This window comes from Hippocampus comes, unplaced genomic scaffold, assembly GCF_001891065.2.
Source record: "Hippocampus comes isolate QL1 unplaced genomic scaffold, H_comes_QL1_v1.1 scaffold71, whole genome shotgun sequence".
Taxonomy (NCBI): domain Eukaryota; kingdom Metazoa; phylum Chordata; class Actinopteri; order Syngnathiformes; family Syngnathidae; genus Hippocampus; species Hippocampus comes.
Window position 1 is genome coordinate 535929 of NW_017805932.1, and position 26628 is coordinate 562556.

Genomic DNA, 26628 nt, shown 5'->3' on the forward strand with positions numbered 1-26628 from the left:
CGTCACGGCGACATCTGCATCCACACAATTTCATCCGCTTTAAAAAAAATAATTTATTCAAACACATTCATGACACAGTGATACAAAAAAAAAACATCAGTGTTGTCCGTGTAATTAAAAAAAACAAACCAAAATATCATTCATGTGGCTTTGACCCCGTAGGATGAACCGGGCCAACTTTGGAGGAATTTTACGCAGATGCCTTCCCCGACACAAAACTTGTATCACGTGAAGGCAACACGGGATGTTGGTCCAAACAAAACTTAAGAAACAAGGCTGCGCTAATCATTTTGGACATGATTGTATCTTTTATTAGGAGTAGCTTTTTCCGCCACTTGTCATGTCTGGGACTGTGTAATCGTCCCATCACCCCCCCCCCCCCGGCTTTTTTTTTAGGTCAAGACGTTGAAAGACAACAACCCCCTCCAAATTTGCTAGTTTAAAAAGAAACTGGAGGTAGCGGTTCTACTTGACAGATGGCAACCAGTCGGCTGCTAGTGTCGGACAGGAAGTGAGGAGCGCGAATGCCACTTCCTGTTTGATTGTGCTGCAGCAATGCCGCCCTCACCCCTGGTAGGGTTGCAAAAATTCCCAGTGTTTTTCCAAGTTGCAAACTTTCTGAGCGAATAAATGAGGATTTACAATGTTGCTAACATGTTTTGGGAAGGGGGGGCGGGGGTGGGGGGTTGGAGCGAAGCTTCAGTCATACACCACATCTCATTTGCGGGGTTTGGACCTGAATCCCCCACTTTTAGCGTTTTTTTTCTTTCCTTTTTTTTCTAACATGGGCGGGAAAAAAATTAAATGGCTGAGTTGCGATTCCCCCCCTCCCCGGAGAGAATTTTTTTTTTTTTTCAATTCTGCAAGGTGAGTTCATATCTACTTTGCATGGATGTCCTCTTCTGTCACACACACTCAATTCTTTTACATTTGTGCTTGAATATGACACCGTTCCCTAAAATGACTTTCAATTACCCTAAATTCCCATTGAAGGTTTCCACTTTGGAAAATTTCTAGAATTCCCATTGAAACCCAGATTTTTTTCCTGGAAACTCTCCAGGTCTTTGCAAGGCAGCACCAGCGAATGGGGACCGGCCGCTTTTTGTGTTAGGACGCCGCCGCTTTAGCCGCCGCCTCTTCCGCCGCCTTGTCCGCTTTGGCCTTCTTGCCGTCGTCGTCACTGGTGAACCAAAGCGGGAACATTCCCAAGAGACAGCCGATGATGACGCCGATGGCTTTGCCCTGCAGGACGCGCGGACGAAACGGTATGTGCGGCGTTAATGGCGGCACGTTGGCGAAAGAGGCGAGAGTTGAGCGCCGACCTCACCATGTGCGAGCTCAGCCTGGTCTGCCACATGTCGGCCTGCTTGGGCGTCAGATCCGGCACCTGCATGCCCAGCCTGGATGCCAGCGCCTCCACGTAACCCGCCAAGCTGCAGTAAGGACCACACGCACGCGCACAAACACGCCTCAGATAGGGAGCACGTAACCAGCTCAAAGTCAATCATATAATGTGCAAGTCTTAAGGAGGACCTTCAAGTTTCAAAGCTTAGGCTCCTCCATGAATATTATTGATGGAGTTACATGTCGAAGTCCAATGTAGTCAGTCACAAATGCGATATTTCTTGCAATCTAATAGCACACACCATCTCCAAAATGCAGATTCAAGATTTGTCAAGTTAAATCTTATTATAGTCATAGAAGTCCCAAATCTTTAAACTGGCCACATGGAGTCAGCGGAGAAAGTCAACTTACCCGAGACCCGCCAGGTCGGAAACCATGTTCCCCCAGGCGGCGGCTGAACGGACAGAGAAGCAAAAACACTTTTGTCATCCATATCTCCTTCACAACAAGCAGAAAGAACACTGAGAGACGGGCCATCATTAGCCTTCGGGCCGGCCGGGGGCGCTCGTCGGACCGCTTGGTGATCCAAGAGTTGCTGTACGTCATCGCTAAACTTAACTCAATCATCGAAAATTCAATCATCGTAAGAAGACGGTACCAGCCATGGTGGAGATTCCCAGCGTGACTCCGATGGAAAGCTCAATCTGCGTCCCCTGCAGGCCGGACAAAGATGGGGAGAAAAAAAAAGTGACACACTTGACGAGGCGTCAGAAGATCAACAAGAACGCAACGTGGGCTGGCACTCACAGCTGAGATCATGATGGCATTGTCCAGGAAACCAAAGCCGATGAAGGGAAGAGTGTTGTGGAATAAAACTGACATAAAAAGAGTAGACAGTCGTCAGGTGAGAGCGTGTTTCGGTGTGTGTGGGCGCGGGCGTCTGTGTTTGAGTGAAGCTGACCGTATCTGATCTGAGCCGCGGTGGGTGGTGAAGATTCCAACGTTTCTGTGGAGGAAAAGCATCCGTCAATTTTAGACTTCCCTGAGGTAAACTCATGCTTGATACAATTTTTTTTTATATTAAAATAAAGAGAGAAAATATGAATGATAATAAAAACGGTTGTAAAATGACAAATGCACAAAAGGGAAATGGTAAAACGCTGAACCAAAAATTAGAAAAACAAGCAGTCGGTTAGACATGTAAAAAAAAACAAAAAAACCCAACAACAAAAAGTTTTCAGCTGACTGAAGAACTTTTTAAGCTAGTCACAATTTCGGAAGCTATCGAGTACATTCCACCCTGACTGTCAACACCACAGGCAAAAAATCAAAATAAAATCTGGCATTGAGTCAATCCTCTCAGCAGTTTGACACATTTGGTGAATCGTTGTGTGTGTCAGAAAGAAAAGACGTTCACAGCTTTTGGTCATTATGTTCAATTAAATTTTAGATATCAAAAGTACTAAATACTTGTCCTGGTATGGTTTTGGAGGGGGAGGGGGGGTGCTGCTATCAAACAACCCTAAAAATACGAAATTTGTGAGTCCAAGATGTAGACCACGCCAATTCACTTGAAAGCCCGCCAGGTGAGCCTCGAATCCGGAAGTGACGCTTGGGGCGGGGCGCACCTTGAGCGATAGCGATGGATTCGAAGTTCTGGAGCTCCTTGAGTAAACAGGCCCTCTCGCGGGCCTGCAGCCGGTAGATGAACTCTTTGGCCCGCTTGGGCGAGTTGAGCGGCTCCCTGGGCTCGATGCGGCTGTGAGTTCCGAGCAGGCGTCCTGACCACTGGCTCGCGGCTCCGCCCGGGAACCTCCGCGACCGAACCGCCGCTGCAGCAGAGCGAAGCATCGCCGACGGGCACAAGCGTAGCATGCCGAGCGCACGGCACCGGGACGAACGAATGAAAAAAAAATTGTCTCCCAGTGATCGATCTGATTGCTTCTCAGAATCCGCCCGAAAAGAACGAGGGACTTTCGCGGCTCCACTTGTGGCTCTTGATCCAAGTTCTTCAGCGCTCTGCGAAGTCAAGTCACACCGCGCGATGGACACCTCCGGTTGAGCCTTTCAGAATAAAACTTGTAGCTTCCGCTTTTGCTATTTTGGGGGGTGCGGTCCCTCCACTCTTTCTGTGCTGAAGGGGATTTTATGGCAATTTCACCAACATGAATGCATCAAACTTACAAGTAGTGAAAAGTGACTTTTTACTGTTCGTTCATCTATTTTCGATAAAAAAAATTATGTTTAGCGGTCAAAGTAGTGCACAATCTCGGCCAGTGACTCGGCGACAGACAGGGTATTAAGGGACCTTTTCATTTTTTTTTTTAAATTAGAAAATACATTATAACAAATAAGGTCATACCAAAACCAATCGAAACAAAACGAGAAAACAAAAAAAAACCGAACAAGTTAAAAACAATCAAAACTCAAGAAAAAAAGTCACAATGAAAATGTACATTTGTTACAATACACCTCTTTACCATTCAAATGTCAGGCGCATAAGAGATAGATAGATGGATACTGTATACTGTACAGTACAATACATTACATATACATGTAGTCTCTTCACTGTAACACAGGGTGGCGCTACAGAGTTGCCGTCAGTCTTTTTTAATGAGTTTATTCGTTTTACATATTGTTATTGATTTAATAATAAGAATTATCTAAAAATATATTACTGTATGATAATGGTCCTTATTTAATAATAATAGATTTATTCCTGGTCGAGTCGCCAGCGACACTTTACTCGTCGGGAGTGACGTTACTTCCGCCATCGATTTCCCCAACATGGCAGCGAGCGGCTTGAAACTCAATTTATGGGAGAATGGACCGACCCCGGGCGCCTTTTATTCGCACCGGAGCGGCAGCGGTGTCGGGCAGAGTTCGGCTGGCGGTCCGGTTCGACACACGCTGTGAGCGCCAAGCTTTTGTGGTCTTCTTAGAATTTGAAACTGTTGAGCTTTCGCTTTGAGGGCCACCGCTGCTGTATCATCGTCGAGCTAACTGACGCTATGCTAATTGTCGAGTCTCTGTGCCGTACGCTGAAGCCTCTTTAAAACCACTTCTCTTGAATGTTGTGCTGTTTTATGTGAAGAGCCGTGATCGGAAAGGTGGACTTTGTTGTCTGCTCACGTTTTGTTGGTTGTGTTAACGAGCTAAAGTTAGCACACCGACTGTCGCTCATCTCTTCAGTCACTTATAGACTTAATTTGTATCAATGCTAATTTGTTACCGCAACATAGACAAACGTGCGCTCGAAATACTAATTGTGGCAACGAGTTAGGTATAACGTTGAACCGGCTTTTAACACAAGTTGATGTCCACTACTTTGTATTATGTCCACACTAAATACAAATGAGTAAATAATATCAGTCTTCTCCAGTTTCATAGGCCAATGGGTTTGATTGTCATGAAATTTTGTGTGCAGGACCCCCATGGTAACTGGAACGTCGGTGCTGGCGGTCAAGTTTACGGGCGGCGTAGTGATGGCGGCTGACATGTTGGGCTCGTACGGCTCTCTGGCGAGGTTCCGAAACATTTCCCGACTCATGAAGGTGAAGGTTTTAATTTAAATTTTAAATGTCCATCTGTTGAACGTTTGACACCGATAAAACTTCATATTTTAAACTTTCCTTGCATTAAAATCGATAAAGGATAAACAGTGACATAACACTGGACTCCTACTGGTCACTTTCTTAAAATCATTCAGTTTTTTTTTTGGGGGGGGCATCTAGTCTCATGTAAATCTAATTATTTATGTCCCCCCCCCAGGTAATATTGCTGCTTTACCCCCTGACCTTCCCAATGTATTCCAATGAGATTTTGTTTTTTATTCAGGTGAATAACAGCACCATCCTGGGCGCTTCGGGCGACTACGCCGACTACCAGTACCTCAAGCAGGTCATTGAGCAGATGGTGTAAGGATGAATCTTGGTTTTCTGAAAGAGTGAGTGGGGAAGAAAAATCGGGTCAAATAATAAGTGAGCTTTGCTTTGCTCCTCCCAGCATCGACGAGGAGCTGCTCGGCGACGGCCACAGCTACAGCCCCAAGGCCATGCACTCGTGGCTCACCAGGGTCATGTACAACCGCCGCAGTAAGATGAACCCCCTGTGGAACACCGTGGTCATTGGCGGCTTCTACGACGGGCAGAGGTCGGGACGCACGCATGTTAACTTTGAACGACACTCGCCTAGACCAGAAATGCCACATTACTCATACATCTAGGGGGGGTTATGCATATCATATATTTTTTGGGATTAATTGATGGTCCATATTTTTTTTCTGCCAAAAAAGCGCACTCTACGAACCAGCCGCCACTCCTTCAAATGTCAGAAATGTACAAATGTACTTGTTGTGAAATCTGGCTTCCACTGCCATGAACTGTTTGTGAGTCAGGGTACACGTCAACAACAGCAGGCCGTCTTATTTCTCTGTAGTTTCCTGGGTTACGTGGACAAGCTGGGCGTGGCCTACGAGTCCCCCACAGTGGCCACCGGCTTTGGTGCTTTCCTGGCTCAGGTCAGTGACCCTTCATCTCCCAGGATAGCCTCTTGTTGCTGTGTATTTGACCCGTGTGCGTGTGTACGTGCGTGCGCGTAGCCCCTGATGCGGGAGGCTTTGGAGAACAAGGTGGAGGTGAGCAAACAGGAAGCCTGCGAGCTGGTGAACCGCTGCCTCAAGGTTCTCTACTACAGAGACGCCCGCTCCTACAACAGAGTGAGTTCCAAAAAACGGCAAGGTAGCAAAATTCCTCCCAAGTTTGAAGTACATAGCATGGTTTTTCTGAGGTTTGTAGCATTCTGAACATTAGCACTCTCACTTGCTCCAAAACTTTCTGTCAGGTGTTTGATCATTCTGAAGGGAACAAAACACTTTTTTTTAATGGGTTTTTTTTTTTTTTTTTTTTTTTTTAGGAGGAGCACATTGTAGGTGTCATCATTAGTCAAAACACACGATTCTAATACAGAGTGTGTGGAATAAGAATTAAACAATATGATTAATAACTTTAAGTAGGGCGGGGCAATTGTGTTTGGGGAACTCATCAGCTGCAGGCCTGAAGTGAAGGCACACTGCTTAAATCATTTGCTTAAATCATGGAACCATGTTTGACGTTACATTTTTTGAAAATGCATGTGTACACCGTTGAAATGACACTTGAATTAGTAGCCAGATAACATTTTCATGATGTCAAAAGTTGCCCAAAAATTAGGCAGAGACGACCGCCTCCAAATTTTAAAACTTGACACATCGCTGCACAATCACTGCGTGGTGTTTCTCACGGGCGTTTTTGTTGTTTCAGTACGAGATTGCCATAGTAACTGAGGAGGGCGTGGAGATCATGGGCCCGCTGTCTTGCGAAACCAACTGGGACATCGCTCATATGGTCAGGTATGGTTCAAAGGTCTAGCCTGCTTCCTCCTCAGCTGAGAAAGACGGCAAATCAATGTCAGAAAAGTGGGAAAAATCAGCTCATAAATTCGACTACTTGATGAAATAATTCAAGTAAACATTTGTCTTTGGTCTTGTCTTGTCTGCAGTGGCTTCGAATGAACACTCGTGGGAGCCACTCTTCCAGTTTTTCTGCTCTCATGCAAATGTTTGTTTCTTGTCAATTTTGTATCATTCAAATAAATGTGTTCAATCAAACAGTGTGTAGTTTTCTTTTGGTTGGCTACGTATGCGAAAATCTATGATAATTTAGGCTTTTAATTGTAGTAAATTTTGCCAGGCATACCCATTTATTAGTGATGATATCATCTCGACAACTGTTACGTTGATTTTGGCTGCGCATTTTCCAGACAGGTTGTTGCCATGCAGAATAGCGGAGATCAAATCATCTGTCTCGTAACTGAGCAGACCAGACGACGTCGTCCAATCCGAATAATCTCCGTCAGAAAAATATTTGGCCTCAGCGAATGGAATGGGGCCAGATTTGGGTATCTGGGCAGATTGGCGCCCGCCCTCCAATGGCAATGGACGTGCGCTTTGTAGTCAGGCAGACATAACAGAGTCGTCCAATCACAAAAAAATCTCAAGGGCTTTTTTGCTGTATCTTGGCTCAGGTACTTTCCTTTTCTTTTTTAAAATGCCAACTCGAATGTTCGTCATATGTGCTGTCATCATTTAGCGACACGAGTCATTATCCGCTTTTGGGATTTTTTTTCCCAATAACATGGTATCGAAAAACAAGTGCAGGGCTCGCTTCGCCGCTTGCTAGCTGATGCTATTTAATAGCTACGCGCTGGGCTTGCATTGTTAGCCCGAGACAAACGTTGGCATTGTCGGTAATGTCCGGATGACATCGTGTTTGACACTTTGTACGTGTGCTGGTGAGATTTAGGTTGATGATGTCAATGACGATGATGATCACAAGTGTGTCCGTTCCGGTCCGCTAGCATGACGGCTAGGCACTTAGCTCGATGCTAACGCCTCAAACTAGTGAAACATTTGACCATTACTCATTATTACTTGTGTGTTAATGAAACTAATACAAATGTGTCCACATATGTCAAACAAGCAGCAGCAATATTCAATCAAATCTTGAAGTACATCACATTTGATCGTATGCACTGTTTAAAATATGAGAAGGGCAACACGGCGACCTGATGGTTAGCACGTCTGCCTCATATTTCTGAGTTTTACGGTTCGAATCTGGCCACCCTGTGGAGTTCACCATCCCCAAGTCATAAAAACACTTACTTAGGTTCACCTAAGGTGAACTTGTCCATTTGGGAATGTTTGCTTATGACGCTGGTTGGCAACCAGTCTGTTGATTGTCAATATGTGCCCTAATATTTCACTGGCGACCAGTCCATTGTTTGTCAGCACTTGCCCTGACATTGGGTGGCGACCGTTCAATTTGTCTACATGAGCCTTAAGTGGTGACAAGCCCGGGAAGGTCAGCTGGCATAGGCTCAAGACCAGGCTCTTGAGGACAAACAAGTTCTGGTCGAAAACCAGTTGATGATTTGTGAAGATGTCCCGTTTGTGTCTTTTTGGACGATTGAAGAGCAACTTTGAGAGCCGTCCCACCTGTCTTTAGATGGTGCTCCCGAGCACTGCGTAGTCGGGGGTTCACATGTTGGAGGAGCAGCACCGGTGCCAGCCTGGCGGCGGCGAGGAAAGCAACTCGGATGCGCCAGACGGCGACACCGAGCCCAGCATGCTGTTGCAAAAGCTCAAGACAAACATCTCGTACGTCGTATCGCCCGTCACCGGACAACATCAACAACAGACGGCATCCAACAATCTCACGTTCTGTTCGTCTTCTGTTGCAGGAAGAGTGTTCAAACCAAAGTGGACCAGATTCTGGTGAGAACCATATCGGCATAAAAATTTGATCATTGTTTTCCCAAGTTATAGCAGATGTTTGCAAAATGATTATTTTTATTTTTTTGACTAAACACAAAGTTAATCGAACTCGAAATGAATTGCAACCTAAAGAATGGAAATCAAATTGCAAAGTAAGGAAACAATCTTGAATCAAAATGGAATTGAATTGGAATGTAAACCGGAATGGAAACTGATTCGAATTCCAACCTAAAGTGTCCGCAAGGACAATTAATCTGCCTGAGATTTAACTTGGACATACTGTAGTGGTACATGCTCGTGTCCCATTGCCATGACAACAACAACAAGACTCGTAACCCCCTTACCACGTTACCAATTGATGATGTCACGGTGTGTCCTTGTTCAACAGCAAGATGTTCAACGCTTCTCGGACAACGACAAGCTGTACCTGTACCTCCAGCTGCCGTCGGGCCTCGGCGCCGGCGACAAGAGGTCTGACACCGCCGCTGCCGCGTCTTCCGCCCCACCCCTCAAAAAACACTCCTCCTAACTCGGTGTGCGCTTGTAGCGGCGGAGGGGACAGTTTGTTCAACACGTCTGAACAACTTCACACCTGCAACTGGATCCGCAGCCACCTTGAGGAGCATTCCGACACGTGTCTGCCCAAGCAGGATGTCTACGAAACTTACAAGTGAGCGCACTTTCACACACTCGCAGTCACCCGTCCTCCGTGCCGTCTGGGTATCCTATGCCCCTTTTCAGGCGCTACTGCGAGAACCTGCAGCATCGTCCGTTGAGCGCCGCCAACTTTGGGAAAATCATCCGAGACATTTTCCCCAACATTAAAGCCCGACGGCTCGGAGGCCGAGGCCAGTCCAAATATCCTGCCGTAGAGCGTTGCCACGGAGACGCGATATGCCACAGGGGGCCGGCCGCCGTGCCTCCTTTTGTGACCTCGTGCATTGTGTGAACGTGTCAAGTGTGGCGTAAGCTTTCCCTAACTGCTGAGGCGGCACATACTGCTACAGCGGAATCCGGAGGAAGACTGTCCTTAACATGCCCCTGCTGCCCAACCTCGACCTCAAGAGCGACCCGGTACACACGTGCACACCAGCGTGAGCACACGTTATGCGCACACACAGCTGCTCAATCCCGCTCCATCTATCCCCGTGTCCTCCTTTTCCTCGCCCTCAGGCCGAGTTGACGGAGTTGGTGCAGACGTATAAGCAAGAAGTGACGGAGGCGGCGTGCGAGCTGATCTGCGATTGGGCACAGAAGATCCTGAAGCGTTCCTTCGACACCGTGGTGGAGATTGCTCGCTACCTCATCCAGGAGCACATCGTCAACCCGCGATGCAGTCAAGCCGAGCTGGTGGCGTCGGCAGCTCTAGCAGGTGTGCGCGTCCGCGCGCGTTTGCGTGTATGTGAACCTCACCATGTCGCCACTGTGTTCCAGGAGGTCCCGCCAAGCCTCACAAGGTCATCAAGAAAACTCCCCTGTCCAAATGCGAGGGTGACGCCCCCGCGGACTCCAAGGTAGTCGAGCACCTGCCCGCCGGCCGCCCTGTGCCGCCGCTCACCAACTTCCTGTTTCCACAGAAGGACTCTGTGGAAGCCACCTCCTCGTCCGCGTCGAAGCTGCTGGCCGCCGACAAGGCAGCGCCCTCGGCCAAGCCTCTGTCAGTGGAGACTCCGCCCTCCCCCGCCGTCTCCTCCCTGCGGCCTGCGGTAGGTTGCCTGCAGCTGTCAGTCAAATCTTGGTTTTCGATTGATTTGGATTTTCAGATTTTCCTCATTTTCTCTTTTGTTTTTCACAAGCGTGCGCACACACACACACACACACACACACACACACACACACACACACACACACAACGAGGAGTGAAATGACTTTTGAAAAACGGTTCACAACGACTCTTCCAGTTCAGTTCGCATGTCTCGTGCAGGCGCAACTCTTTGTTTTTATTTAGCAGCAAGAGGAGCGACAGTAGCCAGGTAGCGCTAATGCTAATCACCATTTGGCTTACAGCTGGGTGCTCTTTTTGTACAATTTCATTGCGTGCTTGCGCACGATGAGTTCTGAAAACATTCGCCATGCTCGTCAGGAATTTAAAAAGACTCCCGACTGGCACCAAGTACCCGTTTCGAGTGACAGAACTGACAGCAAGACCACCCATTGTTTTCTTTGTTTGTTGTTTCTTTTAGTGTTTTCTATATTTTTCTAATTTTGTGTATTCCTTTGTATTTTTTTTCAAGCTTTCAAATATTTTGTAATTTTACATTTTTTTTTGTCTTTTGTTTTTTTACTTTTAGTCTTTTCTGTTTTAGCTGTTATTTTACTTTTTTCTATTTTTTCTTATGATTCTGTATTTCCCATCCAGACCTGCCCATCCAATGCTTGTATCTCAAATTTTTGCTCTCAAGTCAATGCATAAAATCGGCCGAATGACTGCTCATTTTTCAGAAAACTTGTAAGTCGGGTTACTCCTATTTTAATGTGCCACTCTATAAAATGACGTGTGTGTGTGTGTGTGTGTGTGTGTGTGTGTGTGTGTGTGTGTGTGTGTGTGTGTGTGTGTGTGTGTGTGTGTGTGTGTATACGTGTCTGCATGTGGTGCAGGTGGAGGCGTACATGAAGCAGCTTCCCCGAATCCTCCCTCGCAGCTCCGTCCCAGACAAGACGCCATTGTCGGTGCGTTCGTCGCCGCCCTCGCTGGCACCCAAAGACACTTCAGTCGCGGGTGGCGCTTCTGGGACGGGCGGACCAGCAGCAGCGGCGGCGAGTGGCGGCGGTGGCGTGAAGGTGATCGCTATGGCGACGTTGCCCCAGCAGCAGGGCGGCCCACTGCCTCTCATGATCGTTCCTCAGGGCTGTTTGTCCTACGAGCGAGAGAAAGCAACACCGCCTGCGTCCGTGCTCCACAAAGCACGAGAGGGCGCCGCCAAGCGCCCCCCAGAGGCCACGACCGGCGCTTTGGCCGCCCCTCCGGTCAAACGGAAACGAGGGAGACCGAGGAAACCTCGCCCGGAGGACGCCTCGCCCCCTCCCGCTGCGCCGCCTCAGCCGCCGCCCCCGGTGGCACCGCACGGCCCCGTAATCACATCGGTGACGGGCGGCGTCATCCAGAAGGCATCGTCGTCTACATCAGCCTCACAGTCGGTGCTGGAGCTGGTGATCCGCGAGCCGCCGGGTCTGCTTCTGAGCGCGCTGCCCGCGCCGCCCCCCGCCGCCGCCCAACGGGGCCAGCCAGGAGGCGGCTGCCTGCCGGAGCCCGACTGCCACACCCGGCCACTGCTGCTCTTCCAGAGCGCGGGAAACGCTGGCTGGGAGCTGGCGGCATCTGGTCGCACGCCCATGGTGGAAGTCATCCAGAAGGCACCCAGACCCGGCAACAACAACAACAACAACAACAAAAACAACAGCAACCTTCCGCTGGCTCCTCCCAGAATGCAGCGTGAGTGCGGCCAAGTGGAACTCAAGCTCAGGCCGGTGGACAGCAACTCGGCGTCATCCTCTTCTTCGCCTTCTGTGGCCAGAAAGGAGGAGGAGCCGGCGCACAGCCCCTAGAAGCCACCTCCCCTTTTACCTCAAAGCCCCGCCCCCTCACCCTACTTCCAGATTTGGCCACATGGGTGACCAATCGGGGGATGAATGAAGCCTCGCCCTCATTGCACTCAACCTACACTGTGGTTCCTCCCTCCATCCGTCCGTCTGTCGGACACACCCCCTCCAGAGCCCAAACAGGAAGTGGTGGTCCGGAGGGACCGACAGGAAGTTGACTTTCTACGGGTCAGAACCTGTTCCAGATTCTTTGTACTGACCTCTACGCTTTTGTGCGCTTTGTCGTTCTTTTTGCTCCCACCGGTGTCTTCCACGCACGCCCGTGTGCGTGCGTGTGTGTACACGTGTGTCTCCGTACGTGTGCGTGCATGTTTGTGAGTTTGTTTCCCTGTGTGTTTGTGTGTGCATGTTTGTGGAAGTGTATTTTCATGTCTGAGTGTGTTTTAGGGTCTCTGTGAGAATGCGCGTGTGCGTGCACATCACGACGCTCTCGTCATTTAAAGCGAGCCATCGCATGACCCGCAGCCGTCCAGCCTGGTGGTCTCTCGAACTGCTGACATCTGGCGGGCGCGACGACGTCGTCGGCGAGCGTATCATTGGCGATGATGTCATCGTCCACAACGGTGAGCACAATGTTGAGCAAAATGTTCACATGCAGTAAATTATCTTGTTAGCGCGTTAGCTCACACATTTGTTTGCACTAACCCCACATTTATGGCACGTGATGATGATTATTCATCGTAATAGTGAGCGTTGAGAGGGGATTTTCTGAAAAATGTCACGTGACGACAAAAGACGGTCTGGGGTTTCCACTGCAACGGTTGGGAGGTGGGAAGCGGAAATTCTTTTTGGGAAGACGAGACGGACGTGAGAAGTCGATGGGGACGTCGACGACGCAAAGATCGGTAATCGGGTAGCGTGTGGATCGACCGTGCACACGCGCCATCTTGCACTTTCAGGCAGGAAGTAGAAAGGGGAGTCGATGTCACGTGCGTGGTGTTATCTTTTGACTGTTGCAGCGAGCGTTTCGAGTGTACGGGATGCTGCGCTGAGGCATTGTTGGTAATCTAGTTCTGCCAGAAGCTATTTTTTCTAAATGCTTTTTTTGTTTGTGTGCTGCTATAATGTGTCCCGCATGGATTACCTGTGAGGTTGTTTTTTTTTTTTTTTTTTTTTTGTATTCGTGTTGTTTCCCTTTTGCACTTTATACTTGTTCTTTATTCTCGACGTGTTCTTTGAACCTTTGGTTGATGGCATGAAGCCGACCAAGTCGGTTGCAACTGTCAAAAAGAAAAACAAGATGCCACTCATGAGTGAAATGCACCTTTTGCTTTCCTGGCGTGTCTTCGTCTTTCTTCATTTCTTTGTTGGACGTGAAGAGAACGTGGAAGTGGCGGATCTATTTTCCTAAGCGGACTGATCCAATTAAAAAAAACCTAAACATGTCACATGTTCACAGCCTGAATCTGGGTTGGATTATTTTATTTCTATTTCCCCCCAATTCGTGTGGTGGGTGAACTGGAGTTGTTCCCAACTGACTTTTGGCAAGAGACAGGGTACCCCGTGGACTAGTCAGCAGTCAGTTGTTGAGCACGTATGGACAGGGGCGTCGTACCAAAATTAGTGATCGTCAATGAGGGTGGGGATTTCTGACCCATATTGTCCCAATGATACAAACGATAACCAATGGCAAGAACATTAAGTCAGCTACTAGTCTGGTTTGGGAGTATGCCCTGCACACTCCCTGCCTCCTTTTTTTGAGAGGAGTCGGCTATTGACAGATATTTTACAGATTGCTAAAGAAGAATAGTCTCTGCGTGTCGACCAGGGTTCTCGAATGCTGTCCTGCATTTTTTCCTATCTCTCCCTGCTGGAACACAATCTCGCTCTTAATGATCCACCTTCTGTAGACTTTGCTGATTATCTGATCCTTTGAATCAGCAGGGAGACATGGAAAACAAGATTAAAGACCCTTGATGTGGACAGATTGGACTGCTCCCCCAGTCAGTTTTAGGACATGTATGGACAATTGACACAGCAAGTATGGAGGCCACATTAGCACCCCGGACCTGAGAAATCTGGGTTTGACACTCACTGTGTTGCCTTTTTCACATGGAAAAAAGAAAAAAAAAACCAACACAAAACAGGGAAGGCTCCAGGATTTGTTTACCTTCCGGGGCTAAAGGGGGCTTGATACATAGGGCGATTGGGGGGGGGGGGTACCTGAGGCTACACAGATTTCTCACCACTGTATAGTGCCACCCTGATACGAAAATAAATTAAAAAGAGAAAGATCGACATAATCAGTGCGCGTTCGCTTCTGACGTTGTGTTTGTCCAAGCGGGAGAAGATTGAAAAAATGTGAAACGTCAACAAGTAACACAGTTAACCAGCGGAAGTCGTGCAATAACATTCCGAAATAAAAAAGGCGGGGGGGAAAAACTCGCGATGCTCGCCGAAAGCTACACTCGTCACTTCAATTAAAATTTGCCACAATATTATTAACAATCAAAAATAACCATTGGGGACTGGGGAGGAAGTCGATACATTCCACAACCAACGTGTGGAATGATTTTATTATGGCAACCCAAACCGGAAGTTTGGTTTAGCCTCATGCCCGTGATTGATCTTGCGTCACGACTGGCGGATAGACAACACGTCCGTAAAACAACAACCGCGACGCCTGGCTACGTTGCCCCTGTGAGACGACAGCCAGATGTCAAAGTGGACTCGTGAAGGAAAATCAGAACGCGTCTGGGCGGCTTCGAAAGCGATTCGACCAACTTGCTAGCGGTCAGTGTCCAAGGCTCCAAGCATTTTTCCGGCCTCTTGGGAACTTGCCGGTGATGACGTATTTTGGCTGGGTGGTTGGACACCTTTTTCTTCTACCACTTCTTCACCGTCAAAATCTCGGCGCAGGCGCAAACACTGAACGAGTTCGCAAAGTCGCTCTCGCTTTGTCTAGTGACGTCACCCGACGTGACGCCTCACAAGTTGAAGTCAGCACTGACGTCATAGAAATTCAAGGGGTCCAGATGTTGGTACTGGGTCTGTGCGTGTGCGCGCGTGTGTGTGTGTGAGAGAGAGAGAGATGCATTCCAGATGTGTTGTGAGATGATGCCCCAGGGGTCTGCACGTCCATTCCAGCCTCGGACACAGCAGACGAGAAGTGGGGTTGCTTTTGTCCCATTCGAGGACGACGAGCGTCAGACATTTAGACTTTTGTCCAATAGAATGTCCCGATAATCGCGTCCAAAACCACCAAAAGCAGAAGCCTATCGGGTTTACGTGAATCGTGACGTGAAAGGAATCTCGCCAATCAAGAAGCTGACACTTGGCACACTAGAAAGTTGGTACAAATTAAAGCCGACGTCGTCCCTCAAACACAACGACTAAAAAAAAAAAAAAAAAAAAGCACACCAGAACTCCAACCCCAGACTATATTAGACTACATGGAGACAAAGAATGGATGTAAAAGTTGAGCTGTTTGTCACTTGACGTTCAGGTGGTTGATGTCGTGAAATGTCCTCCGTGAGGGCACGAGTCATGTTTGAGTCGAAACTACGCTTCGTGCAAGAAGGCGCGGAAAACCATGTTGTTGTGTGCTCGCATGCATCGGATGGTGACTTGTGGTGACTTTGCTGCTGCTGTCCAAACGGCTGAGGGGGGAGGAATGACATTTGTAGGGTTTTTGTGATCAGATCCATCCGATCTAGGGGACTTGAAAAGTCACCCCAGCGTCCTGAAATCAAAGAGACGTGTTCTTTGAGAGCCTGCTGTGCATTCTTGATCTTGAGAAGAAGTTTTGTCCTTCACAGAGATGGCCGACACCCAAGTTTCCTTCTCTCCCGCACTGCATCTGCTCCAGTTAAGCCCCGCCCACACATCAGCGCCCGCTCCCCCGTCCCTCTCGCCCACCACCTTCTCGTGCCCGTCGTCGCCCTCCAGCACCTCGTCGTCATCCTCGTCATCGTCGTCGCGTTGTTCCGAGAGCTGTTCGGACTGCCCGTCTCGACGACAGCGGCGGCGCCGCCTGGCGCCTCGCCCCCAGCCAGCCAAGGACGAACATCCGTCTTCGGCCACTGTCAGCCCCCGCAGCTCCAGCCCCGGCGGCAGCAGCGCCAGCCTCAGCAGCGACACCCAAGATCCCGTGGCTGCCACTCCGCCTCCCATGGACAACAAAGAGGAGGAGGAGGAGCTCCAAGGTGAGCCAGACAGGCCGACCACACCTGTGCCTCTTCCTGCTGGCTGCACTTCCTTCATTTACTCTTCCTGCTTACTTGCTTTGTTTGTAGAGTTCTACACTTATTATCCCTCTTTCTTTTCTCTTTTTACTCCATTTGCTTTGCTTCTCTTTCGTTCTCATTCTTACCTTACTCTGAAACCCAAATTTAAAACCTGAATCCTTTTTTAAAAGCCTAATTGGAAACACTAAACCTAGTTTAAAACCCTACCTCGAAAGCCCAACCCTCATTATGTTGGTAAGGCTAGTTTGCTAGTTTTTGTTGTTGTTTTTTGGGTGCAGTGATTGACGCAGAGGTGGCGCTGAAGGCGTGCCAGGAAGTCCTGCTGAAGGTCCAAATGCAGCAGCAAGATGGAGCCATCCGAGAGGAGGACGAGGAGCGGTGGGCAGACGCACGTGTCTTGTCGCCGGCCTCTGATCGCTCCTCGTGGCTACTGCGCCTGTTCCAGTCCAAGCTGTTTGACGCGTCCATGGCGGTGGCCTACCTGTTCAAGTCCAAGGAGCCGGGAGTGCAGGCCTATATAGGGAACCGCCTCTTCGGCTTCCCGCCCGCCGATGTGGACTTTTACCTGCCTCAGCTGCTCAGCATGTACGTGCACATGGACGGCGAGGTGGGCGACGCCATCCGGCCTTATCTGGTGAGTAGGCGGGGCGGGTGGCCGGGTGGGGCGGAATGGCGTTCTGACGTGCAATTGGTGGGCAGGTGCACCGCTGCGGGAGCAGCATCGTCTTCTCGCTCCTGTGCGCGTGGCTGCTGGGTGCCTACTCGTCCGACATGCACATCTCGGCCCAGCGACATTCGCGAGGGGCCAAACTTCGCAAACTCATTCTGTCCGACCAGCTGCGGCCCCCCATGGCCACCGCCGCCACCCCACCGCCAATGGCCTCGCCAAGCGCGTCGCCCTCCCAGAGGTGCCACCAGAGGTCCAAGTCGGACGCCAACATCGCCGCCCCACCCGGCGGGCCCGGCGGTGCCTTGCGCAGGGCAGGAAGTAACCCGAAAGTGGAGGCGCACCAACAGGAGGTGAAGGACGCCATTTTGTTATTGTTGTAGTGGTTTTTGTTGTTGTTTGTGGATGGACAACATGGCGGATGAGCATTAGCAGTCTGCCTCCAAGGTGTGAGGTTCGAATGCTGTGCTTGCGTGACTTGCTCATCTTGGCCTGTCTCCTGTATATTTTCCCTGACGTGGACTCCGATACATCGCGTTGTGTGCCTAGCCGGAGCGTCTGCGTCCTCAGCGGGAGCTGGTCAAGTCTCTGCTGGCGATCGGTCGCCGGCTGGCATCGCTGCACAGTAAAGAGCAGAAGACGCAGCGTCTGATCTCGGAATTGTCGCTGCTGAACCACAAACTTCCCGCCAGAGTTTGGCTGCCCACTGCCGACTTCCACCACCACCTGGTCAGGATTCCGCACACGCAGGCCGCCGTGCTCAATTCCAAAGACAAGGTCAGTTCACCGGCAAAGCACATTCAGCCGATCAGCCAATTGTATTTGGACATTGGAACATCGACAAGAGTACCGTATTGGCCTGAATATAAGGTGTTTTTTGCATTGAAATAAGACTGAAAAAGTGGGGGTCGTCTTATATTCGGGGTCTAGACATTATACCCATTCACAACGCAAGATGGTGCCAGAAACCATTGAAGCGAATGCTGAACTTGACTCCCCAGGCCAAAGTGAACCCCTGTCACGAAGAAGAAAAATAAAAAATAGCGGTAAGAAAGAAAAGAGAAGAAAATAATAGAAAGGATAACAGAAAATTGAGAAACGTAGCGACAATCTGGAGAAAAGTGGGTCGAAGATCGGCCAGGTTAACCGGCAGCTGAGGAGAAGTTATGATGTCATTTACATTTCAAAAACCAGAAGCCATTCATTTACGAATGTGATTGCACTTTAGTTTACATATTTAAATGTTCAGATATTAAGATTTGAATGAGGCAAAATAACATGCTTTTTCTTTCAAATATATTGTTAGAATCATTTGTTTCAGATGTACTGTAATTATTTGTATAAAAATTAATTTGGTCTTCAAAAAGTCTTTTTTCAAACTTGAGTCTTGAAAAAGAGGGGGTCGTCTTATAATCAGGGCCGTCTTATATTCGGGCCAATACGGTACTACTGTAGTCATGATACTTGGGACTCCCTCTAGTGGCAGACAAATGAAGCACTGCCCAAATAGGATTCTCAACTGCTTATGCTAGGACAGACTCTTGTTTGCTTCCTCTGGACAATGTTTAATGCGGCACACAGCATGTCACCCTACTTGTACCAATATTTCAATCATCACTTTCATCTCATCACGTAACATGATCTTGAACTTTGCTATTTTTGTGGTATGGCAGTCATAAGCTTGCGTCATCGAGGAATAAAACAAAAGCAGCGTCAGTAGGTGACATCGTGTGCGTGTGCGACATTTCGTCGGACTGACCGCCGACTGCGTGTGTCGCGGACAGGCTCCGTACATCATCTACGTGGAGGTGCTGGAATGCGAAAACTTTGAGACGTCGGCTGTCCCCACCCGCATTCCTGAGACTCGGATCCGCTCGGCCCGCTCCGCCGACAACCTGGACTGCAGCACTGATGCCTCGATCACCGTCCCCGGTGGACACCTCTCCAGCGTGCAAAACGACGACGACGCCTGGGCCATTGACGACATTGGACAACTGCAAGTGGAGGTGAGCACTAACCAACCAGCTTCCTCTTTACTTCCTGTCCACTTCCACTTCCTGTTGACTTAATTTCCTTTTTACTTCCTGTTTACTTTCAATACACTTCCTGTTGACTCCCTGTCCCTTCCTTTTTCATGTCCTGTTTGGCCGTTTTGCCTTCCTGTTGACTTCCTGTTGGTTTGCCGTCTCCTTCCCGTTCTGCGGCGGAGGTTCAGACGAGCAGCAGTGACAACCTGAGTCAGTTTTCGCTGGACAGCCTGACCAGCGTGGAGAGCAGGGAGGTGTTTGTCGCCGCCGGAGACATCAGGTGAGTCTGCGTCGGGCGTTGTCCGCTTCCTGTTCATGCTGGCGGCTGACGTTGTTGTTGCGCGGGCCGCAGACGCCGCCTGTCGGAGAACCTGGCGCACATGTCCACTTCCTTCAGGAAGGACCCCGAGGACCCTTCGGCTGTCGCCCTCAAAGAACCCTGGGGGGAGAAAGTCAGGTGGGGGCCGCCACCGCACGAACGCAATCATGTCATGAAGTGATCTGAAGTCAAATATGTGCGTGTAGGCGTATCCAGGAGACGTCTCCTTACGGCCACCTCCCCGGCTGGCGTCTCCTTCCCGTCATCGTCAAGTGCGGAGACGACTTGAGACAAGAGCTTTTGGCTTATCAGGTGCTCACGCAACTCCAGGTGATCGCCACTCTTCCTTTTTTCAACGCATCGCCGTCAGCACATTAGCATGATGAGGACGCCGGTTGTCTTCAGGCCATCTGGCATCAAGAGCGACTTCCCCTGTGGATCAAACCCTACAAGATCCTGGTGATGTCATCAGACAGCGGCATGATCGAACCCGTCCTCAATGCCGTGTCCCTGCATCAGGTAGCCGGAAGTCATGTCGCGCAATCTCGTTTGCCGTTTAGGCTGTACTTTTTGTTTTGTGTTGACTTGCTGTTTCATCTCCATGAACGGGGGTCGGCAACACGCGGCTCCAGAGCCGCATGCGGCTATTTAGCGACATCCAGTGGCTCCCTGGAGCTTGATAAAAATGTTTGAAAATGGAAAAAGATTTTGATAGTAGGCTAATATAGCTCAAATAGATAGAGATACATGTTGCAGCTCCGAAAAAGGAGAGCTGTAGTGTTGTTTTTTTTTTAAACACACACTTTATTTATGCTTTTAACAGTCTCGACAAACACAAACATGTCTACGTCCGACTCCGTGCCTTCTCTCTTCTCGTTCAACTCGAGAGGCGTTCAAAGACAGCCTCCGAAAAACAGAAATTCATGATGACTTCATTGACACTAAGAAAAGCAAAAATAATGCACCAAAACAAAAAAATCAAGCGAGGAAATCACAAAATAAATTCTATGGGGGCGTTTGTGAACACACAACAAAGGAATGAATAACAATTCTGAGACAGTCCAGTCTCCTACATACATACAGCATGTGTTTCCTTCATTGTAAGTTTTATAGAAGGCTTTTTAAAATTTTTTTTGCAGCTCTAGACATATTTGTTTTTTTGTCCTATATGGCTCTTTCAACATTTCGGGTTGCCGACCCCTGCCCATGAACCTCGTGTCAAACTTGCTGGTGGTTCACTCCCTTCCCGTTTGTCGCTGTAATCTTGAGTGACTCTGATGCCAAATATCCCAATTGTACCCTGTCAGGTGCACAAGCAGAGTCAGCTGTCGCTGCTGGACTACTTCCTGCAGGAACACGGCAGCTTCACCACCGAACAATTCCTCAGCGCTCAGAGGAATTTTGTGCAAAGCTGCGCCGGCTACAGCCTCGTCTGTTACCTCCTGCAAGTCAAAGACAGGTCAGAACCTTTTTCTCCCCCCCTTGCTAAGCTGAGTCGGGGTCTCCTCAGACTTGATGTCGTTTCCATGACGACAAACAGTAACCCAAGGAAGATGTGATTTTTTTCAGACACAACGGTAACATCCTGCTGGACTCGGAAGGTCACATCATTCACATCGACTTCGGCTTCATCTTGTCCAGTTCTCCGCGCAATCTCGGCTTTGAGACGTCTGCCTTCAAGATGACCGCCGACTTCGTGGAGGCGAGCGCGCCATCTTATCGTGTTTCGGTCGCCGTCGGGCAACGGCTCAAGTCGTACGTTTTTTTTTCTCGTGCCGTCTGCGTGTTCAGGTGATGGGCGGTCTGGAAGGCGACATGTTCGTCTACTATAAGATGCTGATGCTGCAAGGGATGATCGCTGCCAGGAAGCACATGGACAAGGTGCTGCACATCGTGGAGATCATGCAGCAAGGTACGGACCCGAGACTCACTGCTCGATTTGCACCCTAGCAAAAGAAGAACTTTTTTGGGGGGGTCCAGACTAAAGTACCGTATTGGCCCGAATATAAGACAGTGTTTTTTTGCATTGAAATAAGACTGAAAAAGTGGGGGTGGTCTTATATTCGGGGTCTAGACATTATACCCATTCGTGACGCGAGATGGCGCCACATATCATTGAATGCTGAATTTGACTGCCCAGGCCAAAGTGAACCCCTGTCACGAAGAATAAAAATAAAAATAGCGGTAGCACAAAGAAGAAAAAGAAAAAATAGCGGTAAAAAGGAAAAGAGAAGAAAATAATCGAAGAGATAACAGAAAATGGAGAAACGTAGACACAATCTGGAGAAAAGTGGGTCTAAGATCGGCCAGGTTAACCGGCAGCTGAGGAGAAGTTATGATGTCATTTCCATTTCAAAAACCAGAAGCCATTCATTTACGAATGTGATTGCACTTTAGTTTACATATTTAAATGTTCAGATATTAAGATTTGAATGAGGCAAAATAACATGTTTTTTCTCTCAAATATATTGTTAGAATCATTTGTTTCAGATGTACTATAATTATTTTCTGTATAAAAAATTGTGTTCAAAAAGTCTTTTTTCAAGCTTGAGTCTTGAAAAAGAGGGGGGTCGTCTTATAATCAGGGCCGTCTTATATTCGGGCCAAATACGGTAAATGAGTGACCTGGGCGTTTGGCAGGTTTGCCCCTGGCGTGCTTCCAGGGCTCAGGGACCATCCGCGGCCTGAAGGAGCGTTTCCACATGAGCTTGACGGAGGAGCAGTTGCAGCTGCTGGTGGAGCGGCTGGTGAACGGCTCCGTGCGCTCCATCACCACCAAACTCTACGACTCTTACCAGTACGTCACCAACGGTATCATGTGACCCAACGACCATCCTCTGGTGGAGACGGACAGTCCGGGACTGCCCAGCTCAAACGTTTTGCTTCTTCTGCCTCTTCTTATTCTACGTCCTTCCTCTTGGACTTGTGCTGCGGTCCATTATTATGCTTCTTATTTTCTTCTATATCTTGATTCTTTTTCCTTCCGCTGCTGCCTATTATGCCTCCTAATTTTTGTGGGGGTTTTGCTTCCGTTTCCTTTAGCTGCTTCATTTTGTTCCTTCGCCTCTCGGCTGCCGCTTCTTCCTCCTTTGCCTGCTGTTCTACTGAAGCACACGACAAGACGTCTCCACGCGACCTGTAACTTTTCTGTTGCGTCGTCGCTACAACGCGACAGCCGCAACGTCTGCACGAGCGTAGCTTGTTAGCATTTATTCCATCCATGCGCACGCGATACACGCTGAATGTTTTGTTTGTTGTGTCCTTCCAGTCTGAAAAGTTCACGTCGGCATCTCATAGTTGTGACGGGAATGTGAACATCGGCGTGAGCTTTGAAACCAGGTTTTTGTTTACATGGTGAACGAAGGTCCGTTTGTAATTTCACACTGACGCAACATTTTGAATGGGGCGTTTTGGTTTGAAAGCAACATTTTTGTCGTTTACTGTTCACGGAAGCTAGTTTGGTTTCCTGAAGAACAGATGCACTCCGTTTACGCGACACAACTCCTTGCCGCTGTTGCGATTGGCCAACACTACATTCCTTTGATTGACTCCAGGAGGCACGTTTACAATGCGGTTGTACGACTGCTAAAGGAGGACCTGATTGAAGACGCTTTGTGTGAAACCACACCTTTGTATTATTGCCAATGACGGAGCTAGTCTACCTTAATGGTAGCCAACTGCGAACACATCATTCTAAATTCTAATACTAAAATGTACAGTCTGTATTTATATTTACTGCAGGGCTGTCAAATTGTACTAACCACTTAACTATTTTTTTAAGTAATAAAAACTTTGAATTGGACTAAAGTACTGTAACTGGTTTGATTTTCAGCGGATCACTTGATCAATAGCTTTTTTTTTCTCTTCCTATTAACAACAAAAGAGACAAAAGCACACCACTACAAGCTGCAAGCGTATCTATTAGCAGCTCGCTAGCTGAAACACTTTCTGTTCTTGTCCAGAAAGAAAACCAAGCCATGATCACACAAAACTATTGTTGCCTTTTTTTTCCTTCTTTCAAATGTGAAAATACAAAAAAAAGTGAAGTTTGAATGTGAAAGAGTGCTTTTAACATTTTTAAATTCTTGTAGTAAAAGTGCAACGATGAATCGACAACTATTTTGCTAATTGATTGACATCCTAAAATTAGCCAAATCATTTGATTTTGGAAAACAAAGATCAGCAATTTTGCCTATTTTCTGACTGATGTATAAAGACCAAAATGAGAACGTATCCATGCTGTCTTAATGTATTTTTTATTATTTGAATGAACGTATCCCAATATGATTTACATATGGCTAGAAGTCAGCAAATCAAATGAAAACAAACAGTAACTGTTTCTTGACTGTGGAAATAATAAAATAACAAACTCGCATTGATCGTAAATCTGGACGACCCCAAAATAAAGTTGAGCATTCAACATAGGAAAGCGAGTGCACTTGGTTAAGCGAAGCAACGCCATTTTTTTTTTTTTAGCCCACAAGCTAGTAGGGGTAGGTTGTTTTGACAGGTGAACTTTGACAAACTTTCGACAAAAGCAAAACAGTCACAAAGCACTGAGGTTTGGCATTTTGTGTGCGCGCGTGTGCTACATCGGGGGACGAGTTAAAGCAGGACGCAGTCTGAGTCTCTTTCTCTTCTTCTGGCCCCTCCTGCCTGTGACCCCTGACCTCTGAGCTACAAAGACACCAGAATGTTAAAAACATGATTTACGCCATAACAAGTACTTGACTCAAGATAATAAACCTGACTGGAATGTAAAATACAAGGGAAAGAAATCCGGAACGTGACAAATGACAAAACGTGAAACGAGACAAAGGTGAGCGTTGTTGCAATGGTTACCTGCACGGCCGCCTGTGGTGGGGCTTGTTGTTGTTGTTGTTGTTGGTACTCTTCCTGTTGAAGCTGCCGGGCCAGCTCTAGATCGCTGATGGTTCCTGAGGCTGCCCCGCCGCTCTCCTGCTGCAGTGACACCGCCACCAGATAATCCTCACACACACACACACACATTTATAGTCTCTGCCTTGAATAGCGGTCCTTTAAATATCTAAAATGAGTCCCAAACATGACTGCAACATTGACGAAGGACTACAACATGTCTGGAAGATGTCTAAAACATGACTAAAGCATTGTACAACAGAACACATTTTGTAATTGGCTAGCACGTCTGAAATTTGTAAAATCGTTATTGCATATGACTGAAAAATGTCAGAAGCATGAGTAAAACCTGGCTAAAACATTTTGTTAAAACAAAAAAAAAAAAGTGAAACTTGACCGCTACCTGGTCGATCTGGCGCTGCTGCTGTTGGTCGCAGGGCGGCGGGGAGCCACCGGGGGGCGCCACCGCAGCCAGATCCCTCGGAGGAGGGTGACACAGGCGGAAGTCAGAGTCGCAAAAGTTCCCATCTCCTTCCACGTTGTGCAGAGACTCCCACACCAGGCCCTCCTCGCGGAGGAAGCCCTGGTCCGTCACCAGCAAGTACAAGTGCCCCTGAGACAAAAATCACCGTCAAACGCCGCAGACATGACAATGGAGACATGAGTCAACTGAAATATGATTGAAGCCTATTGGGAGAGGGGCTTGGGCGTGACTCAAGCATGTTTGACAGACAGCACGTGACTCAAACATGTCTGACGTTTCGTGTACGCCAAAAAACGACTGCGTGTGCGTGGAAGGTGAGCGTGTGTGCTCGTGTGGCGCCACCTTGTGTTTGATCATGGTACTGAAGTGGTTGTTCCTGAAGAAGACGCACATTTCCCCCTCTTTGGCAGCGGCGTTGAGCTCGCACAGGCCGTGATAGGACAGCTGAGTGGCCGTCGTCTCCAGGAAGTGCTCGGCCACCAGACCTGCACCACGTGACTCGAATGTTTCTCAAACACCACTCAAAAGGGCTCACGAGGCACAACTTCAACACTGTTTTTTGGAGCAGCTTCCTGTTTGTGTGTGGACAGGTGGGTGCTAAAAGGTCTGTGCGTCTGCGTGCATGTAAAATGGCATCATTATCCAAATTTGGATCAAGCTCACTCCAAATTCAAGTCCGATTGTTTATTTCATATATATACAGCGCAATGTTATTATGGGAGTGCTTTTGTTTTGAACCTACAAATATTTTTTTTCAGTTGTGTTTTTAAATGTCCCTGTGTAGGCCTGTCTGAAATCAAATTTATTCTCCTAAATTTGCTTCATGCTGGGTGTGTGCACGTTACCTTCGGCGACTTGTGTGCTGTCGGCCGAGTGTTTGTAGTCGATGATCTTCTCCACCAGTTGGTTGTAACTCAGCTTGCCGACAGCGGCCACCATCTCGGGACTCTGCGCACGCACATGTGACAAGAGTCAACAGTGTGTCTCGTGAAGATGACTGAAAGGGGTTGGCGGGGGTGACACCTGGGGGTCCACCAGCCATCCGTGGTAGAGCGGGATGTCCAGCAAGTCAAAGACGATGCACTCGGGCGTGTACTCAAAGTCGGTGACGGCCGAGAAGCGAACGTTCACGTCGAGCCCCGTCGACAGTTTGGGCAGCACCGCCATGGCGTCGCTCATGTTCTAAAATGTTTCAGACATGTTGTCGTTGCATTTTAGCGATACGTTCTGTACATTTAGACATGTTTTACTCATACTTTTCAAACTTAAGTCACGTTTTTAGTCAGGTTTGACTCGGGTTTTAGCCATGCTAGCAAGCCACGTTAGCAAGTGATGATCTGGATTGTGTGAGTGCGGCTGTGCGTACCTGTTGAAAATTGAGCTCCATCCCGTCCGTCTTTTGCCTGGGTGTAACTGACAGCACACACTCACCTGCACACGAACACAGCTGATGTCATGGAGATGATGACGATGTCATCATGACATCATACCGAAGCAGCTTACCCAGGTGAGCCATCAGGTCCTCTGTGGTGACAACTTCAGTCTGAGCGGGGAGCTTTGCCTAGCCGCGCAGACACACACACACACACACACACACACGTGTGAAAGGCGCATATGCATTGTTTTGGGGTGTGTACAGAAAATGTGCTTGGTACCTTCCAGCGAAGGAAGAGTATGTTCATGATGGCCAGCAGGGGGCAGGGTCCGTTGTCACTTTGAGTGATAATGGGGGTCTTCTTCTTTTTCCAGGTGATCCACTTGACCAGGTAGTAAGCCGCCGATGTGCCTGCCGCAGCTTCGGCGGGGGGGA

At 48.4% G+C, this 26628-nt stretch overlaps 6 protein-coding genes across 10 annotated transcripts in view; 3 read left to right on the forward strand and 3 right to left on the reverse strand.

Annotated features, from left to right (window-relative positions):
* Window positions 1-385: 385 nt before the first annotated feature.
* Window positions 386-3422, reverse strand: tmem65 (transmembrane protein 65). The gene is made up of 7 exons (XM_019890267.1): window positions 2973-3422; window positions 2306-2350; window positions 2152-2219; window positions 2003-2057; window positions 1756-1798; window positions 1328-1433; window positions 386-1242 (listed from the first exon to the last, which is right to left on the reverse strand). The coding sequence occupies exons 1-7, from the start codon at window positions 3217-3219 to the stop codon at window positions 1108-1110; spliced, it is 699 nt and encodes a 232-aa protein (XP_019745826.1). The 5' UTR covers window positions 3220-3422; the 3' UTR covers window positions 386-1107.
* A 673-nt stretch (window positions 3423-4095) lies between these two features.
* psmb4 (proteasome 20S subunit beta 4) lies at window positions 4096-6991 on the forward strand. Its single transcript, XM_019890266.1, has 8 exons — window positions 4096-4256; window positions 4772-4898; window positions 5182-5261; window positions 5350-5496; window positions 5782-5863; window positions 5945-6061; window positions 6645-6733; window positions 6883-6991. The coding sequence occupies exons 1-8, from the start codon at window positions 4132-4134 to the stop codon at window positions 6893-6895; spliced, it is 780 nt and encodes a 259-aa protein (XP_019745825.1). The 5' UTR covers window positions 4096-4131; the 3' UTR covers window positions 6896-6991.
* Window positions 6992-7080: 89 nt separating this feature from the next.
* rfx5 (regulatory factor X, 5) lies at window positions 7081-13661 on the forward strand. Of its 4 annotated transcripts, none has more exons than XM_019890256.1 (11): window positions 7081-7407; window positions 8388-8539; window positions 8623-8656; window positions 9045-9127; window positions 9204-9326; window positions 9398-9514; window positions 9652-9730; window positions 9830-10028; window positions 10091-10170; window positions 10234-10362; window positions 11255-13661. In XM_019890256.1, exons 2-11 carry the CDS (start codon window positions 8424-8426, stop codon window positions 12200-12202), a joined length of 1908 nt encoding a protein of 635 aa, XP_019745815.1. In that variant the 5' UTR covers window positions 7081-7407; window positions 8388-8423; the 3' UTR covers window positions 12203-13661. The 4 variants fall into 4 exon arrangements, with proteins under 4 accessions (XP_019745815.1, XP_019745817.1, XP_019745816.1 ...); XM_019890258.1 differs by lacking the exon at window positions 7081-7407 and adding an exon at window positions 7425-7674; XM_019890257.1 differs by lacking the exon at window positions 7081-7407 and adding an exon at window positions 7425-7662.
* Window positions 13662-14794: 1133 nt separating this feature from the next.
* Window positions 14795-23258, forward strand: LOC109528001 (phosphatidylinositol 4-kinase beta-like). 2 transcript variants are annotated; one of them, XM_019890254.1, is made up of 14 exons: window positions 14795-14989; window positions 16015-16401; window positions 16722-17077; window positions 17143-17463; window positions 17660-17887; window positions 18895-19116; window positions 19320-19417; window positions 19490-19594; window positions 19663-19786; window positions 19862-19975; window positions 20764-20915; window positions 21026-21158; window positions 21248-21368; window positions 22097-23258. In XM_019890254.1, the coding sequence occupies exons 2-14, from the start codon at window positions 16017-16019 to the stop codon at window positions 22276-22278; spliced, it is 2541 nt and encodes an 846-aa protein (XP_019745813.1). In that variant the 5' UTR covers window positions 14795-14989; window positions 16015-16016; the 3' UTR covers window positions 22279-23258. The 2 variants fall into 2 exon arrangements, with proteins under 2 accessions (XP_019745813.1, XP_019745814.1); XM_019890255.1 differs by having other exon boundaries at window positions 19326-19417.
* A 438-nt stretch (window positions 23259-23696) lies between these two features.
* On the reverse strand, window positions 23697-26622 carry LOC109528008 (ubiquitin carboxyl-terminal hydrolase MINDY-1-like). Its single transcript, XM_019890270.1, has 9 exons — window positions 26474-26622; window positions 26322-26379; window positions 26185-26249; window positions 25842-26000; window positions 25664-25766; window positions 25161-25303; window positions 24738-24947; window positions 24299-24445; window positions 23697-24133 (listed from the first exon to the last, which is right to left on the reverse strand). The coding sequence occupies exons 1-9, from the start codon at window positions 26498-26500 to the stop codon at window positions 24062-24064; spliced, it is 984 nt and encodes a 327-aa protein (XP_019745829.1). The 5' UTR covers window positions 26501-26622; the 3' UTR covers window positions 23697-24061.
* The window catches only part of LOC109527984 (ubiquitin carboxyl-terminal hydrolase MINDY-1-like), a 4568-nt gene continuing 4468 nt past the window's right edge, over window positions 26529-26628 (reverse strand). Inside the window, exon 11 of the mRNA XM_019890232.1 lies at window positions 26529-26575. Coding sequence (XP_019745791.1) covers window positions 26529-26575 — 47 coding nt within the window. The remainder of the gene's footprint in view (window positions 26576-26628) is intronic.